Here is a 13,254-nt window from a genome sequence, read left to right as displayed (position 1 = left end):
ATATTGGGCCGATATTTGCGTTCTTTACTTGAATCGGTATCGGCCGATAATATGGCAATATTTGTTATTGTCATTTTTTCATGTAAATTGAGGGAGCAAAAGCAGTATCGGTCACAAATATTGGCCCAAGCAAAATCAGCCATCGGAGTGATGGAAAAAAAATCGTCTTGAAAAAAAAAAAAACAACATAAACAAAAAAAAAGAAAGGAAAAAAAACAACATATCGGTCGATCCCTAATCCAGAATAACACTAAACGTGGCTGTTCCAGGTGAGCTGCTGTCTCCAGGTTCTCTCGATGTTATGGATGACGTGGCTGCTGCCGAGGAAGCCGGGGCGTCGTCGTCCTCGGTTGGTGTCGATTCAGACGATCCCTTGCCCCAGCCGACACCCATCCCCTTAGTGGAGAGCATCGACGAGGCCCTGGTGCCCGACATCATTGCAGGTACAGCTGGGACCGGCGCGGTCTGCACCAGTCTGGTGTTACACACCACCTGAAGTAGCAAATAAACATTGTATCATAATCCACTCCGGATTTTCCGGATTACTTATTTATAAAAAAGATTTTTGGAGTTGGAACATAGAAACCCTGTTTGACTTTATAAAAACATTATTAGAGCCCTCTGGCTATGATCAACACCCCTATAGTCACCTTTACGCTTGCATTGCTCAATACAGTAGACATGGATGAGACTCATATTGCAGTTAATGCTTTCCGGTATGGGAGCGTTGGCGTCAGAGATGTATTATGTATTGTATTGTTTTGGGGTTTTTTTGTATTTTTTAGTATATATTTTTTTTTATTTTATAGATTTTTATGTGTATTTATTTTTTTGTCACGTACCGAAGTACGTGGTGATATGACCATACAATTACATAATGTCTACCATATTGGGTAGCAGGAATGTATTTTTTTGTTGTTGTATTTTTTGTATATATTTTTTTATTTTATGTATATTTTTATTTTTTTGTCACATACCGAAGTATGAGGTGATATGACCATACAATGACATAATGTCTACCATATTGGGTAGTAGGAATGTAAAGGTGAATATAGGGATGTTATTTCATGTCTAGAGGGCTCTAACAATGTTAAAAACGTATTTAGAAGCTCGTAAACAGTTTGTCTATGCTGTAACTGGGACCAAGTAACAGTGCTAAACTATGAATTACTATGAATTAATAATCTGCAACCTGATTTTTGTGTACATATCTTCAATTTGTAAATGTTCTCGTCATTTACTTGCATTCCTCATCAGACAATACAAGGCTAGTGTGCAGACTGTGGTGTAATAAAAGCAGTTAAGCACTGCGTATGAATAGAAAACATAAAAACATGTCAAATGCACTTGCCTGTATCATTTACTGGTGTGTGTGCTTAGCAATATTGAAGCTTTTTTCGTTATTCAAAGGGGCTCCACCTCTGTCATCTTTGGAAAAAGATAAAGACATAGACTTTGACTTGCTACAAGACCTGATGGATGTTGATATTGATCCTTTAGATATTGATTTGGAAAAGGATCCACTTGCTGCCAAAGTGTTCAAGGTATGTTTTTATGATTGCTTTTATGTTCATTGTCTTGGTGACGACAATCAGGAGAAAGCGTCTTCCTAACATGTGATCCTTGTGTTTGTTGACAGCCAATAAGCAGCACGTGGTATGACTACTGGGGTTCTGATTATAGCACATACGGCTACACTCCATACATTGGGGGGGTCGGTATTCCGGTGTCCAAACCACCCGTCGCGGTCGAGAAGCCCGGGCCGCAAAGTCTTTCCGTCTCAGTTTCCCAAGGTGAGCGGATGATAGTTTTTGTTTTCTACGTTCAAGTCTTTTCCCATTCTGGAATATTTGGTTTGTCCCCCCCCCCCCCCCCAGCACTGGATGCTCGTCTGGAGGTGGGCTTGGAGCAGCAGGCTGAATTGATGCTGAAAATGATGGCGACTTTCCAAGCTGACTCCATTCTACAGGCTCTTACCTCCAGCTCCTCCACAGGTACCCGTTGACGGACACGGGACACGTCCCGTTCGTTGACATCAAAAGGATTCATTACTGTAGCAATCTTCCCATCTCTGTGGAGTTTGCATGTTCTGCCCGTGCATGCGTGGCTTTATCCGGGTACTGACAGCTGGGATAGGCTCCAGCACCCCCGTGACCCTCATGAGGATAAGCGGTAGAAAATGAATGAATGAATGATTAGTATTAGCCTGCTTTTGCCCTATTATATAAAATTTGTCAGAGATTTTTTTTTTATTATATATAAAAATACAATCTTAAAAAAATAAAAATCTTAAAAAAATAATGCATGAGTGGAGGGTTGCATCATCACATAACTGCTGTGTGCCCCCCCCGCCCCAGTCTGCCAGACCACCAACGGCACAGACGACTCTCTGTTGAGGGCTCTCCACGGAGGTGGATCTCCTCCTGGCAGCACCCTCATAGTCCAACCCTCTTCCATCCCCATGCTGAGTGCTTGCTTCAATAAGCTCTTCTCCATGCTGCAAGTCCACCACGTTCAGGTAAGCGCTGTCCAAATCCTTCTCTGGTAAGATGATGATGATGATGATGATGATATGCGGTCGTGCAAACAAACCACACGTCTTCTCTCAGCTGGAGTCCCTGCTGCAGTTGTGGATCACGCTCAGTCTCAACACCAGCTCCAGCGGCAGCGAAGACAACGGGTCGGACATCTTCCTGTTCAACTCCAGCCGAGTACCCACCATTCCACTGAACCAAGGTCAGAAGTGCTCGCCGTCATCGCGAGAGCCCGTGAACGTGCTTGAAAGCTAATCTGGCGGTCGTTTGTCGGTGTGTCCAGCATCCATTAGCAGTTTCCTCTCCGTGCTGGCGTGGTACCCAAACACCTCTCTGAGAACATGGTGCCTGGTGCTGCATTCGCTGACTCTCATGACCAACATGCCCTCGCAGGGTCAGTATTACGCAACGCTTTTCTGCATAGTTGTCTTCTGTAAGTACATTGTGTTCAAAAGTTAGCATTAATTCACAAAGCAAATTTATTGCCAATTTGCCATAAATTGGAATCAATTGAGAAACCGATTTATTTTGTTTATTCTCGTTTAGCATGGTTAATTGGTCCCAGACCCGACCCGCCAAGTAGGATTCAATATTAATTCATGCAATATTTTTGTATGTACGGCATAGAAAACCTGCTTATGACCTTCTAAAAACATTTTAAACATTATTAGAGCTCTGTAGACAGGAAATAACAGCCCTATAGTTTCCTTTAACCTTGTAAGTTTTGCTTCTTCCTACTCCTTTTGGACATGTGGAACTGGGAACTGATTATGGGATGCACTCAATTGGAATCTGATGCATGTTTTAATGAAATTAAACCATTACCATTAGCATAAATTGTGCAATAATCCATGTAACAACCGTACAAGAAACAATACAAGCAGTTGATGTTTGCTAAATCCAAGGATGAAGAGTCTTGAACCAGTCATGATGTGCTATATATATCACTATATTGACACTTACTATGGTACCCATTATGGCATTGGATGCTCATATCACCCAGTACTTTGGTACGTGACTAAAAATGAAAAAAAATATTTAAAAATAATTTTATTTAAATTTTTTTATTTATAACAATAATTTCTTTATAATAATTTATAATATATTTTTCAATATTTTTTTAATTAATAAAAAAAAAAACTATATTAGGAAAGCAGGAAGTGAACAAATGTAAGAGTTAGTGATTGTAAAAGTTCCAGATGGAGGGGTAGGATTTAATAAGCTTTGCTTCTTCCTACTCCTTTTGGACATGTGGAACTAGTTCTTGTTTGTGTGAACTTTTAGCCTCCAGCAATGGGATGAACTCTCCAGAAAGCACAGCACAGCAGATGGTGTCGGACCTGACGCTGGTTCACGTCCTGGTGCGCTTCCTGTCGGGCAGCAACACCAGCGGGACCAACCAGCACAGCTCCCAAGTGGGACCCACTGCCACTCAAGCCATGCATGAGTTTCTGAGTCGCTTGCAGGTGCACCTTTCCTCCACCTGCCCACAAATGTTCAGCGAGTTCCTCCTCAAGCTCCTGCACATCCTGTCGACTGAAAGGTATGCTCGGTGCGGTCATTTTGCTTCTGTGTCGCTTTCGGGGGGCTCATGTGTCCCGTCCACATTTCAGAGGTCCGTTCCAGTCGGGTCAGGGCCCTCTGGATGCGCAAGTGAAGCTGTTGGAGTTCACTTTGGAGCAAAACTTTGAAGTGGTGTCTGTGGTCACGATCTCCTCGGTCATCGAGTCCATCACCTTCCTGGTTCACCACTACATCACCTGCTCCGATAAAGTCGTCTCCCGCAGCGGCTCCGACAGCTCTGTGGGCGCTCGAGCCTGCTTTGGCGGCCTCTTCGCCAACATCATTCGTCCTGGAGATGCCAAAGCTGTCTGCGGGGAAACCACACGCGACCAGCTCATGTTCGACCTCCTCAAGCTGGTCAACGTGCTGGTGCAGCTTCCTCTGTCGGGGGACAGGGAGTTCAGCGGGCGGATACCGGCGGCCGGCAGCGGCGCGGTTGACATCAGCGTGTCGGATGAAGAGAAAGTCTGTGGCAGCAAAGAGACTGTGGCTGGGGGGTCGGCGTCCAGCCAGGGACCGTCTGCCGGAGTGGCCGATCTGGTACTGGCGAATCAGCAGATCATGAGTCAGATCTTGTCTGCGCTAGGTCAGTGCAACAGCAGCGCCATGGCCATGATCATCGGTAAGATCGTCTGGACTCGCACCATTTTCTTACTTGGGATTGGGACTACAAAAATAGCTTTGATTCGGCCGTAATGTGACCAAATACTATTCATTCATTCATTCATTTTCTACCGCTTATCCCAGCTGTCTTGGGGCGAGAGGCGGGGTCCACCCTGGACTGGTGGCCAGCCAATCCCAGGACACATATAGACAAACAACCATTCACACTCACATTCATACCTATGGACAATTTGGAGTGGCTAATTAACCTAGCATGTTTTTGGAATGTGGGAGGAAACTCCGCACACAGAGATGGCCGAGGGTGGGATTGAACTCGGGTCTCCTAGCTGTGAGGTCTGCGCGCTAACCACTCGACCGCCGTGCAGCCACCAAATACTATAAAATCATAAAAATACTTTGTTCTTTAGGAGCTAGTGGTCTCCACCTCACCAAACATGAAAACTTTCACGGGGGCCTGGACGCCATTTCAGTGGGCGACGGGCTCTTCACCATCCTCACCACGCTCAGCAAGAGGGCCACGTCTGTGCAGGTCATGTTGCAGCCCATCCTCACGTACATGGCCTGTGGATACATGGGGCGACAGGTGAACACAACACAGCGTTTGGCCCTGGCTGGGTACATGTGCTTATATCTTTCATTTCTTTGTGTCCATTTTGAAGGGCTCTCTTTCCACATGTCAGCTGTCTGAGCCTCTTTTGTGGTTCATTCTCCGTGTGTTGGATACCAGTGAGGCTCTCAAAGCCTTCCATGACATGGGTAGGTGGACACGCTGCTCCGTGACTTCATATCATTTGATATTCATGTGGGTTATATATACACGTGCCATGTACAGTGGATTCCCACATAGTCGCAGGATTTAAACCTTTTTTTGGTGGGAAAAAAAAACTGGTGATGATTCTAAATATGTGCTAATGTTTGAGGACGCGCTTGATATTTACAATCTTACTTCCGTATTTTCCGGACTATAAGTGGCACTTATTTTCATAGGTTGGCTGTTCCTGCCACTTATACTCCAGAGCGACTTATAAATGAAAAAAGTGTTTACGTTCCATAAACACTGGACACCTTTTGTGTTCATGTTTATTTTTAGTGTAGCTGAATAAGCATTGTGTTAGCATATCTTACACCTATTCAGCCTGTTCTCTATTCTTTTATTATTGTTACAACTTGCCTTCCAAGATGGCGGAATGTCTGTTTTGGTCAAGTAGTTTGGAAAATAAATTACCCGCAAAAAATGCCACTTATACTCCAGTGTGACTTATGTATGTTTTATTCTACCTAATTATGCATTTTGGGCCTTGTGTGACTTATACTCCGGAGCGACTTATAGTCCAGAAAATACGGTAAATAAACCCGCAAAAAATGCGACATATGCTCCAGTGCGACTTATGTATGTTTTCTCTGCCTAATTATGCATTTTTGGCTTTGTGCGACTTATACTCCGGACTTATAGTCCAGAAAATACGGTATATACAAGCCGCAAGAACAGGACGTTACCCAGCATGCCTTGCAGTATTGTAGTATTGTTTTGCTCGTAAGCGTTTGTCGGTGTGATGCAGCTACAGTACGGTGTGATGATTGATTGATTTGAGTGTCTGAAGCTGACATCTTTATGGGCGTCTCCGTTGCTCCTGCTTTTTCGTTATGACGGGGATCCACCATAGTCATCTTGCTCCAGTCTGGTTCCCGACACACGCGTACATATAACTTTCTTTCTTTCTCTCTTCATCAGGAGGCGTGCAGCTGATTTGTAACAACATGGTGACCAGCACCAGAGCCATAGTGAACACAGCACGCAGCATGGTGTCCACCATCATGAAGTTCTTAGACTCTGGTCCCGGAAAGGCGTCAGACGGCAACCTCAAAGCCCGAGTGATGACGTCAGAGCCAGACAATGCAGAAGGACTGCACAACTTCGCCCCATTAGGTGCGTCAGTGCGGTCCCTCTGAACCATTATTAGAAACCTCTCGACATGAAATAACACCCCTACAGTCACCTACCTGTAAATGAGATTTGTGCATTTGGAAGTGAGCCATGAAGGAACACTCGGTTTCAGAGAGTTTTTTTTTTAAACACTGGCTCCCTGTGTCAACACACTGAGCCGGACTTCCTTATATGGGCATGCCCAGAGGCGGCCTTCGAGTGAAGTAAATTAAAACAGATCGCTTTGGAAATGCGAGGAAATTCGACTGGAACGGGTGCAGATTCTGGAAGATCTCGGGATTTTGATGGTGTTAGTGTGTGTAGCTGCTCTATAGGAGTCCCCAACTCAATCCAAAGGGGGCCCAAATTAGCATAATAGGTTCCCTTTAACGCTGTGGTTGTCTTGCACACTGGAAGGGACGTTGCAACAGAGTGAGACAGGTTTTGAGGATTATTAAGAGTATCATTTGAATACATTAAAGGAATCTTGAATTATTAAATTATCATTTATTTTATTTTTTTGTGGAAAAAATATTATTCAAAGAGTATCATTTGAATACATTAAATGAATCTTTGATTATTAAATTATATTTTTTTGTGGAAAAAATATTATTCAAAGAGTATCATTTGAATACATAAATATTAAATAATATATAAATATTAAATTATAATTTATTTTACATTTAAAAAAATATACCATAATTGTGATAATTGCAATTATTATTATATTTATAAATAAATAAAAATAAATTATAAATTAATTATACTATAAAATTATTATTACTACTATTATTTCTTTTATTTCTTCCCCATATACACACAAACTCACACATACAATATTAACTAATAATAATAATAATAGTAATATATAATAATATTATCACACATTTACACCCACAAACAAAATGTAATAATTGAAAAAATAAAATGAAGTAATAATAATAAAAGTAATAAAAATTTATTACGTTTGCGGGATTATTACATTCAAAGCTGCAGATTTGTATTACGTTTGTGGTTTATTATTACGTTTGCGGGTGTAACACACCTCCACCACCTCTTGGTCTGGAATCTACCCCCAACCCCCGTTTTAAACCATATCCATCTTCTCTCAGGTACCATTACATCCAGCAGCCCCACCGCTCAACCAGCAGAGGTCCTCCTTCAAGCGACCCCGCCTCACCGCCGTGCTCGTTCTGCAGCCTGGTCCTACATCTTCCTTCCTGAGGAAGCTTGGTGTGACCTCACCATTCACCTCCCGGCTGCCGTGCTGCTGAAGGAGCTCCACATTCAGCCACACCTTGCTTCTCTTGCTAGTAAGTAGGAGCTCGTGCACTTGAAATGTGAAAACCCGGCTGTGACGTTTTCTTCTCCCCGACCAGCCTGCCCGTCGTCTGTGTCTGTCGAGATCAGTGCCGACGGAGTCAACATGTTGCCGCTCTCCACGCCAGTCATCACCAGCGGCCTCACGTACATCAAGATCCAACTGGTCAAGGCTGAGGTGGCATCGGCCGTATGTCTGAGGCTGCACCGGCCTCGTGACGCCAGCACCCTGGGTCTGTCTCAAATCAAACTCTTGGGTCTCACGGCGTTTGGCAACACTTCTTCAGCAACGGTCAACAACCCCTTCCTGCCCTCTGAGGACCAGGTCTCCAAAACCAGGTACCACAAAATGAATCCCTTTTTATCTGCTGATCACGGTCACGGTCATCTTTTTCTACCGGCCCGTTCTTCAGCATTGGATGGCTGCGTCTCCTCCACCATTGCCTGACGCATGTCGGGGACTTGGAGACCATGATGGCCAGCGCGGCCGCGCCGACCGCTAACCTGCTGCAGACATGCGCCGCGCTGCTCATGTCACCTTACTGCGGCATGCACTCGCCAAACATCGAATCCGTGTTGGTGAAGATCGGCCTGCAGTCCACACGCATTGGTCTCAAACTCATCGACATTCTCCTGAGAAACTGTGCCGCCACCGGCACTGACCCTGCAAGTAAGGACCTTCTCTCACTTTCATACCTGTGGCTAATTAACCTAGCACCTAGGGCCAGTGGCGTCATTAGGCCTATTTTTAAATGTTCTTAACCCCCCCTAAATAATTTGATATTTTTTATTGATTTTTTTTCATTGATATTTTTTTTTAATAAAAAAAAATGTCTGACAAATTGTATATAATAGGGCAAAAGCAGGCTAATACGAGCTAGTAGTAGTAATAATCATTCATTCATTTTCTACCGCTTAGCCTCACAAGGGTCGCGGGGGTTGCTGGAGCCTATCCCAGATGTCTTGGGGCGAGAGGCGGGGTACACCCTGGACTGGTGGCCAGCCAATCCCAGGGCACATATAGACAACCATTCACACTCACATTCGTACCTATGGACAATTTGGAGTCGCTAATTAACCTAGCATGTTTTTTGTTTTTTTTTTCATTAGACCTATTTTAAAATGTTCTTAAGCCCCCCCTAAATAATTTGATATTTTTTATAGATTTTTTTTCCATTTATTTATTTATTTTTACAAAAAATTGTATACAATAGGGCAAAATCAGGCTAATACTACTACTACTATTCGTAATAGTAGTAGTAGTAATCATTCATTCATTTTCTACTTTCTACCGCTTATCCTCACGAGGGTCGCGGGGGTGCTGGAGCCTATCCCAGCTGTCATCGGGCGAGAGGCGGGGTATGAGATCTCTCAAGGAATCTTGTCACATGGTTTTGTTTCTCTGTAGATTTGAACAGCCCCCTGTTGTTCGGCCGACTCAACGGCCTCTCGTCAGACTCCACCATCGATATCCTGTACCAGCTGGGCACCACTCAGGACTCCGGAACCAAGGACAGGTACGTGAAGCACGTGGCTTGTTTGGACCGATGCCGTCCTTCAGTGTTGATCAGAATTTGTCACAAATGACGAAGGAGACCACGCTAATACGGTCACGTTGTCCAAATGATGTCAAATGTCCGCCTCCAGAATCCAGGCTCTCCTCCAGTGGGTCCATGACTCTTCAAGGGTGGCAGCTCTGAAAATACCAGTGGGCTACTCCGGCGCCGGTCGCGCTTCTTCTGCGTCGTTGAGGGAGTACGGCCTCCTCATGCCCTCGCCGTCCCATCTTCACTGCGTGGCAGCCATCTTGTGGCACAGCTACGAGCTGCCCGTCGACTACGACCTTCCTACTCTACTGGACAGAGAGCTATTCGAGTCAGCATTGTTTTTTTTTTATTTTACTGTGATGCTACTGGAGTAATATAACAAGCCCCGAAAAGTCATTTTATTTCATTTTTATATGGTGCAACATCGCAACAGGTCTATTTCATGCTGTTAAGCTAAATAGGCGTATTTATCTTATTGTCATGACAGCCTGCCATTGCTGTCTGCATCAGGGGTGTCCACAGTGCTGCACATACTTTTTACTTTTGTGAAATTGTGCATAAAATGTGCAGTAATTTTACAAGAATAAAGTCAAAATATATATTAAAAAAAAAAAAGGAACCGAACAAAAAAGTCAGAATTTTACAAGAACAATAAAAAAAAAAAAATTATATAATAATATTGTTGGGGGAAAAATTGCATAAAAATTGAAATAAGAAAATTTCTTTTTATTGTATTTATTCCAAAGTAATATAATGAGAAACATAGAAAACTATGAATAATTTTCCTCACTTTCTAAAATGAGGTTGCGGATGACATTTTGAGTAACATGAAAAAATATGGGATAAAAAAAAAAATCATAATGACCTAAAGAAAGTTGAAATAGTTGGACAAATAAAACTCAACAGCAGAAATGTAAACATTTACTGTCATTTTACATGAATAAAGTCAAAATATTAAACATAGATTGTATTCCAATGAAGAAAATGTCAGTTTAGTAGCTTAGAGTTAAAATATTATTTTATTTTATTTTTTGTTATTTTAAATGGCCTTACATGCTAAACAGATTTGCTCTGTGTCAGGAAAGTTGTAAGCTACAACGGCCTGCAGTCCAATTAATAAAAAAAAAAAAAACGGAGAAAAAATTGCTGATTGCCAATGTTGCTGTTTGTGTTTGGCGCTAGGCTGCTGTACAACTGGTCCATGTCGCTGCCATGCAACGTTGTGCTGAAGAAGGCAGTGGATAGCCTCCTGTGCTCCATGTGTCACATCCATCCTCGCTACTTCTCCCTTCTCATGTCCTGGATGGGCATCGTCACGGCGCCCAGCGCCAGTCACTGTCAGGCCCAGCAGCATCGTCTGGCGATGACCGACGACGGCAAAAAGCAGCACAACGCCACCGCCGCCAGCGGACTCACAGATGACTCCAAGCACGCAAGACCGCCGGTGAACTTGTCCGAGTCCCAGCTGACCACCTTGGCGGCGGCCTCCCAGTCCCCGGGAGCCATCGAGCAGCTCCTGCACTCGGGTTTGCCTTCCTTGCTGGTTCGCAGCCTCGCCCAGTTCTGCGTCGGCCTCCTCGCCGGCGCCGACCTCCCGCTGCCCGCCGCTCTGGCCGAGAGGCGCAATCACCAGTACCAGCCGTGCGCCTCGTCCGCTCACGGCCGCACGGCGCTCGCCGCCGAGCTAGCTGCTCCCGTGCTGCACTTCCTCACAGAGGTGGGCAACAGTCACGCCATGAAGGACTGGCTTGGGGGACCGGAGGTCAACCCTTTGTGGACGGCGCTGCTCTTCCTGCTGTGCCACTCCAGTGCCAGCGCCAACTCGGGGTGTCAGCCGCTGGGGTCCGCCTCCGCCGCGGCCCCGGCGGCCCCGTCGCAGCCCCAGCCCTCGGGCTCCCGCTTTTCCCTGGCATCTTCTGGGCCGTCTGGAGGGCTCACCACGCAGCAAAGAACGGCTCTAGAGAACGCCACCGTGGCCTTCTTTCTTCAGTGCATCTCCTGTCACCCCAACAACCAGCGGCTCATGGCGCAGGTGAGTCACGCTCATTCCGTTACTATAGGGCCCGCTTAGTCATTCATTCATTTGTTCAAGAGGCGGGGTCCACCCTGGACTGGTGGCCAGCCAATCCCAGGGCACATATAGACAAACAACCATTCACACTCACATTCATACCTATGGACAATTTGGAGTGGCTAATTAACCTAGCATGTTTTTGGAATGGGGGAGGAAACCGGAGTACCCGGAGAAAACGTGCTAACCACTTGAACACCGTGCAGGGCCCGCTTATGTCAACATAAAATATGAGCGCCAAAGGGGTCGTTGTATTTTTTACTTCAATTGAATTTACTAAAATCATGAGAAATAAAATTCTCTCATGTTTCCTCCACGTGTTGATGATTTTTCCCCAAAATATGAATTTCTGTGTTTTTTTTTTTTGGCTTCAGGTTCTGTGTGAGCTCTTTCAGTCAGCGCCACAGCGAGGCAACGTGCCCATCTCTGGAAACATCTCCGGCTTCATACGAAGGCTGTTCCTGCAGCTCATGCTGGAGGATGAGAAGGTGACGGTCTTCCTGCAGTCTCCCTGCCCGGTACGTTGCCTCCTCGTGTGGATGGAAGCCTGCATTTGGTCAAATGTTTCCTGTTTGCTTCAAAGCTGTTGGCATATGCTGACCTCAGGACCGGGGTCGGCAACCTTTACTATCAAAAGAGCCATTTCACCCCCTCGCTCACCGGAGCCGCAAAACATAATTTAAAAACAATATCTTATGAACTTTGGAAGGTTTTAATCTTTGGTAATGGTTTAATTTCATTTGAACATGCATCAGATTCCAGTTGAGTGCATCCCATAATCAGTTCCCAGTTCCACATGTCCAAAAGGAGTAGGAAGAAGCAAAGCTTATTAAATCCTACCCCTCCATTTGGTACTTTTACAATCACTAACTCTTACATTTGTTCACTTCCTGCTTTCCTAATATAGTTTTTTTTAATTATTATTAAAAAATGTATTAAATTATTATGAAAATTTATTACGTTAAAAAAAAGTTAAGAATTTTTGATTATTTTTAATTTATAATAATTATATGAGGAAAGCAACGTGATAAAAATATAGTTCTTTTTATGCGAAAATTAGGTTACGGAAAATGTGCTATGAGAATGAGATCAAATATTGTGGCAAAAAAGTCAGAATTAAACAAAATGTATAAGAAAAAGTTGAAATATTTGTAAAATTAAAAAAGTACAGTAGCAGAAATTTTAAAAATATGTAGATTTTCATGAATAAAGTCAGAATTTCAAGACAAAAGGGTTGTATTCTAACGAGAATAAAGTCTTAGTAATATGAGGAAAAATAATGTCATTTTAGTCGCAGAAAGTTGAAATCTTTATATAGAATATACTTATTACATATACAGTAATATAATACTAATTCCAGCAATAACAAGTATTATGGGAATAAGGATAGAATTTAACAACATTTACAAAGATTATTTAAGGAGAGCATATCCAGTCATACATAATCCAAGTTATATTCATTAGAGACCACAAGGGGGCGGTGTAGCTACATGCAAGTACTGCAACCTTTTCCCAGGGATCCCAGTGTTTTATGACAGAAAACAAATATATGTTAATCATGTTATTTCCTACCAACACTGGTAATAGACACCCAAATGTACAGATACCGCCGTGTTTTTCAATGCTGACATAACATAACAAAAACATAATCCATGTATCTGTGGTCACTAT

General features: G+C 43.7%; 2 protein-coding genes across 7 annotated transcripts in view; one reads left to right on the top strand and one right to left on the bottom strand.

The window, feature by feature from the left end:
• Positions 1-13,254, bottom strand: part of exo1 (exonuclease 1) — a 136,390-nt gene that overhangs the window by 39,916 nt on the left and 83,220 nt on the right. The window lies entirely within an intron of this gene.
• The window catches only part of birc6 (baculoviral IAP repeat containing 6), a 69,691-nt gene that overhangs the window by 25,748 nt on the left and 30,689 nt on the right, over positions 1-13,254 (top strand). For 5 of the 6 annotated variants that reach the window (XM_058057916.2, XM_078799207.1, XM_078799206.1 and 2 more), the window contains exons 37-55: positions 270-443; positions 1,411-1,544; positions 1,640-1,793; positions 1,878-1,994; positions 2,358-2,518; positions 2,610-2,736; positions 2,818-2,928; positions 3,819-4,077; positions 4,148-4,719; positions 5,129-5,304; positions 5,381-5,477; positions 6,454-6,648; positions 7,758-7,958; positions 8,025-8,304; positions 8,379-8,635; positions 9,374-9,482; positions 9,613-9,840; positions 10,695-11,544; positions 11,958-12,101. In XM_058057916.2, coding sequence (XP_057913899.2) covers positions 270-443; positions 1,411-1,544; positions 1,640-1,793; positions 1,878-1,994; positions 2,358-2,518; positions 2,610-2,736; positions 2,818-2,928; positions 3,819-4,077; positions 4,148-4,719; positions 5,129-5,304; positions 5,381-5,477; positions 6,454-6,648; positions 7,758-7,958; positions 8,025-8,304; positions 8,379-8,635; positions 9,374-9,482; positions 9,613-9,840; positions 10,695-11,544; positions 11,958-12,101 — 4,346 coding nt within the window. The remainder of the gene's footprint in view (positions 1-269; positions 444-1,410; positions 1,545-1,639; positions 1,794-1,877; positions 1,995-2,357; positions 2,519-2,609; positions 2,737-2,817; positions 2,929-3,818; positions 4,078-4,147; positions 4,720-5,128; positions 5,305-5,380; positions 5,478-6,453; positions 6,649-7,757; positions 7,959-8,024; positions 8,305-8,378; positions 8,636-9,373; positions 9,483-9,612; positions 9,841-10,694; positions 11,545-11,957; positions 12,102-13,254) is intronic. The other variant, XM_078799209.1, reaches the window with a different exon arrangement.

Source organism: Doryrhamphus excisus, linkage group LG19 (genome assembly GCF_037039965.1).
Source record: "Doryrhamphus excisus strain RoL-2023G ecotype Guam linkage group LG19, RoL_Dexc_Guam_v1.1, whole genome shotgun sequence".
Classification (NCBI taxonomy): domain Eukaryota; kingdom Metazoa; phylum Chordata; class Actinopteri; order Syngnathiformes; family Syngnathidae; genus Doryrhamphus; species Doryrhamphus excisus.
The sequence above is the reverse complement of the archived record's forward strand: the minus strand, read 5'-3'. Positions and strand labels throughout refer to the sequence as shown.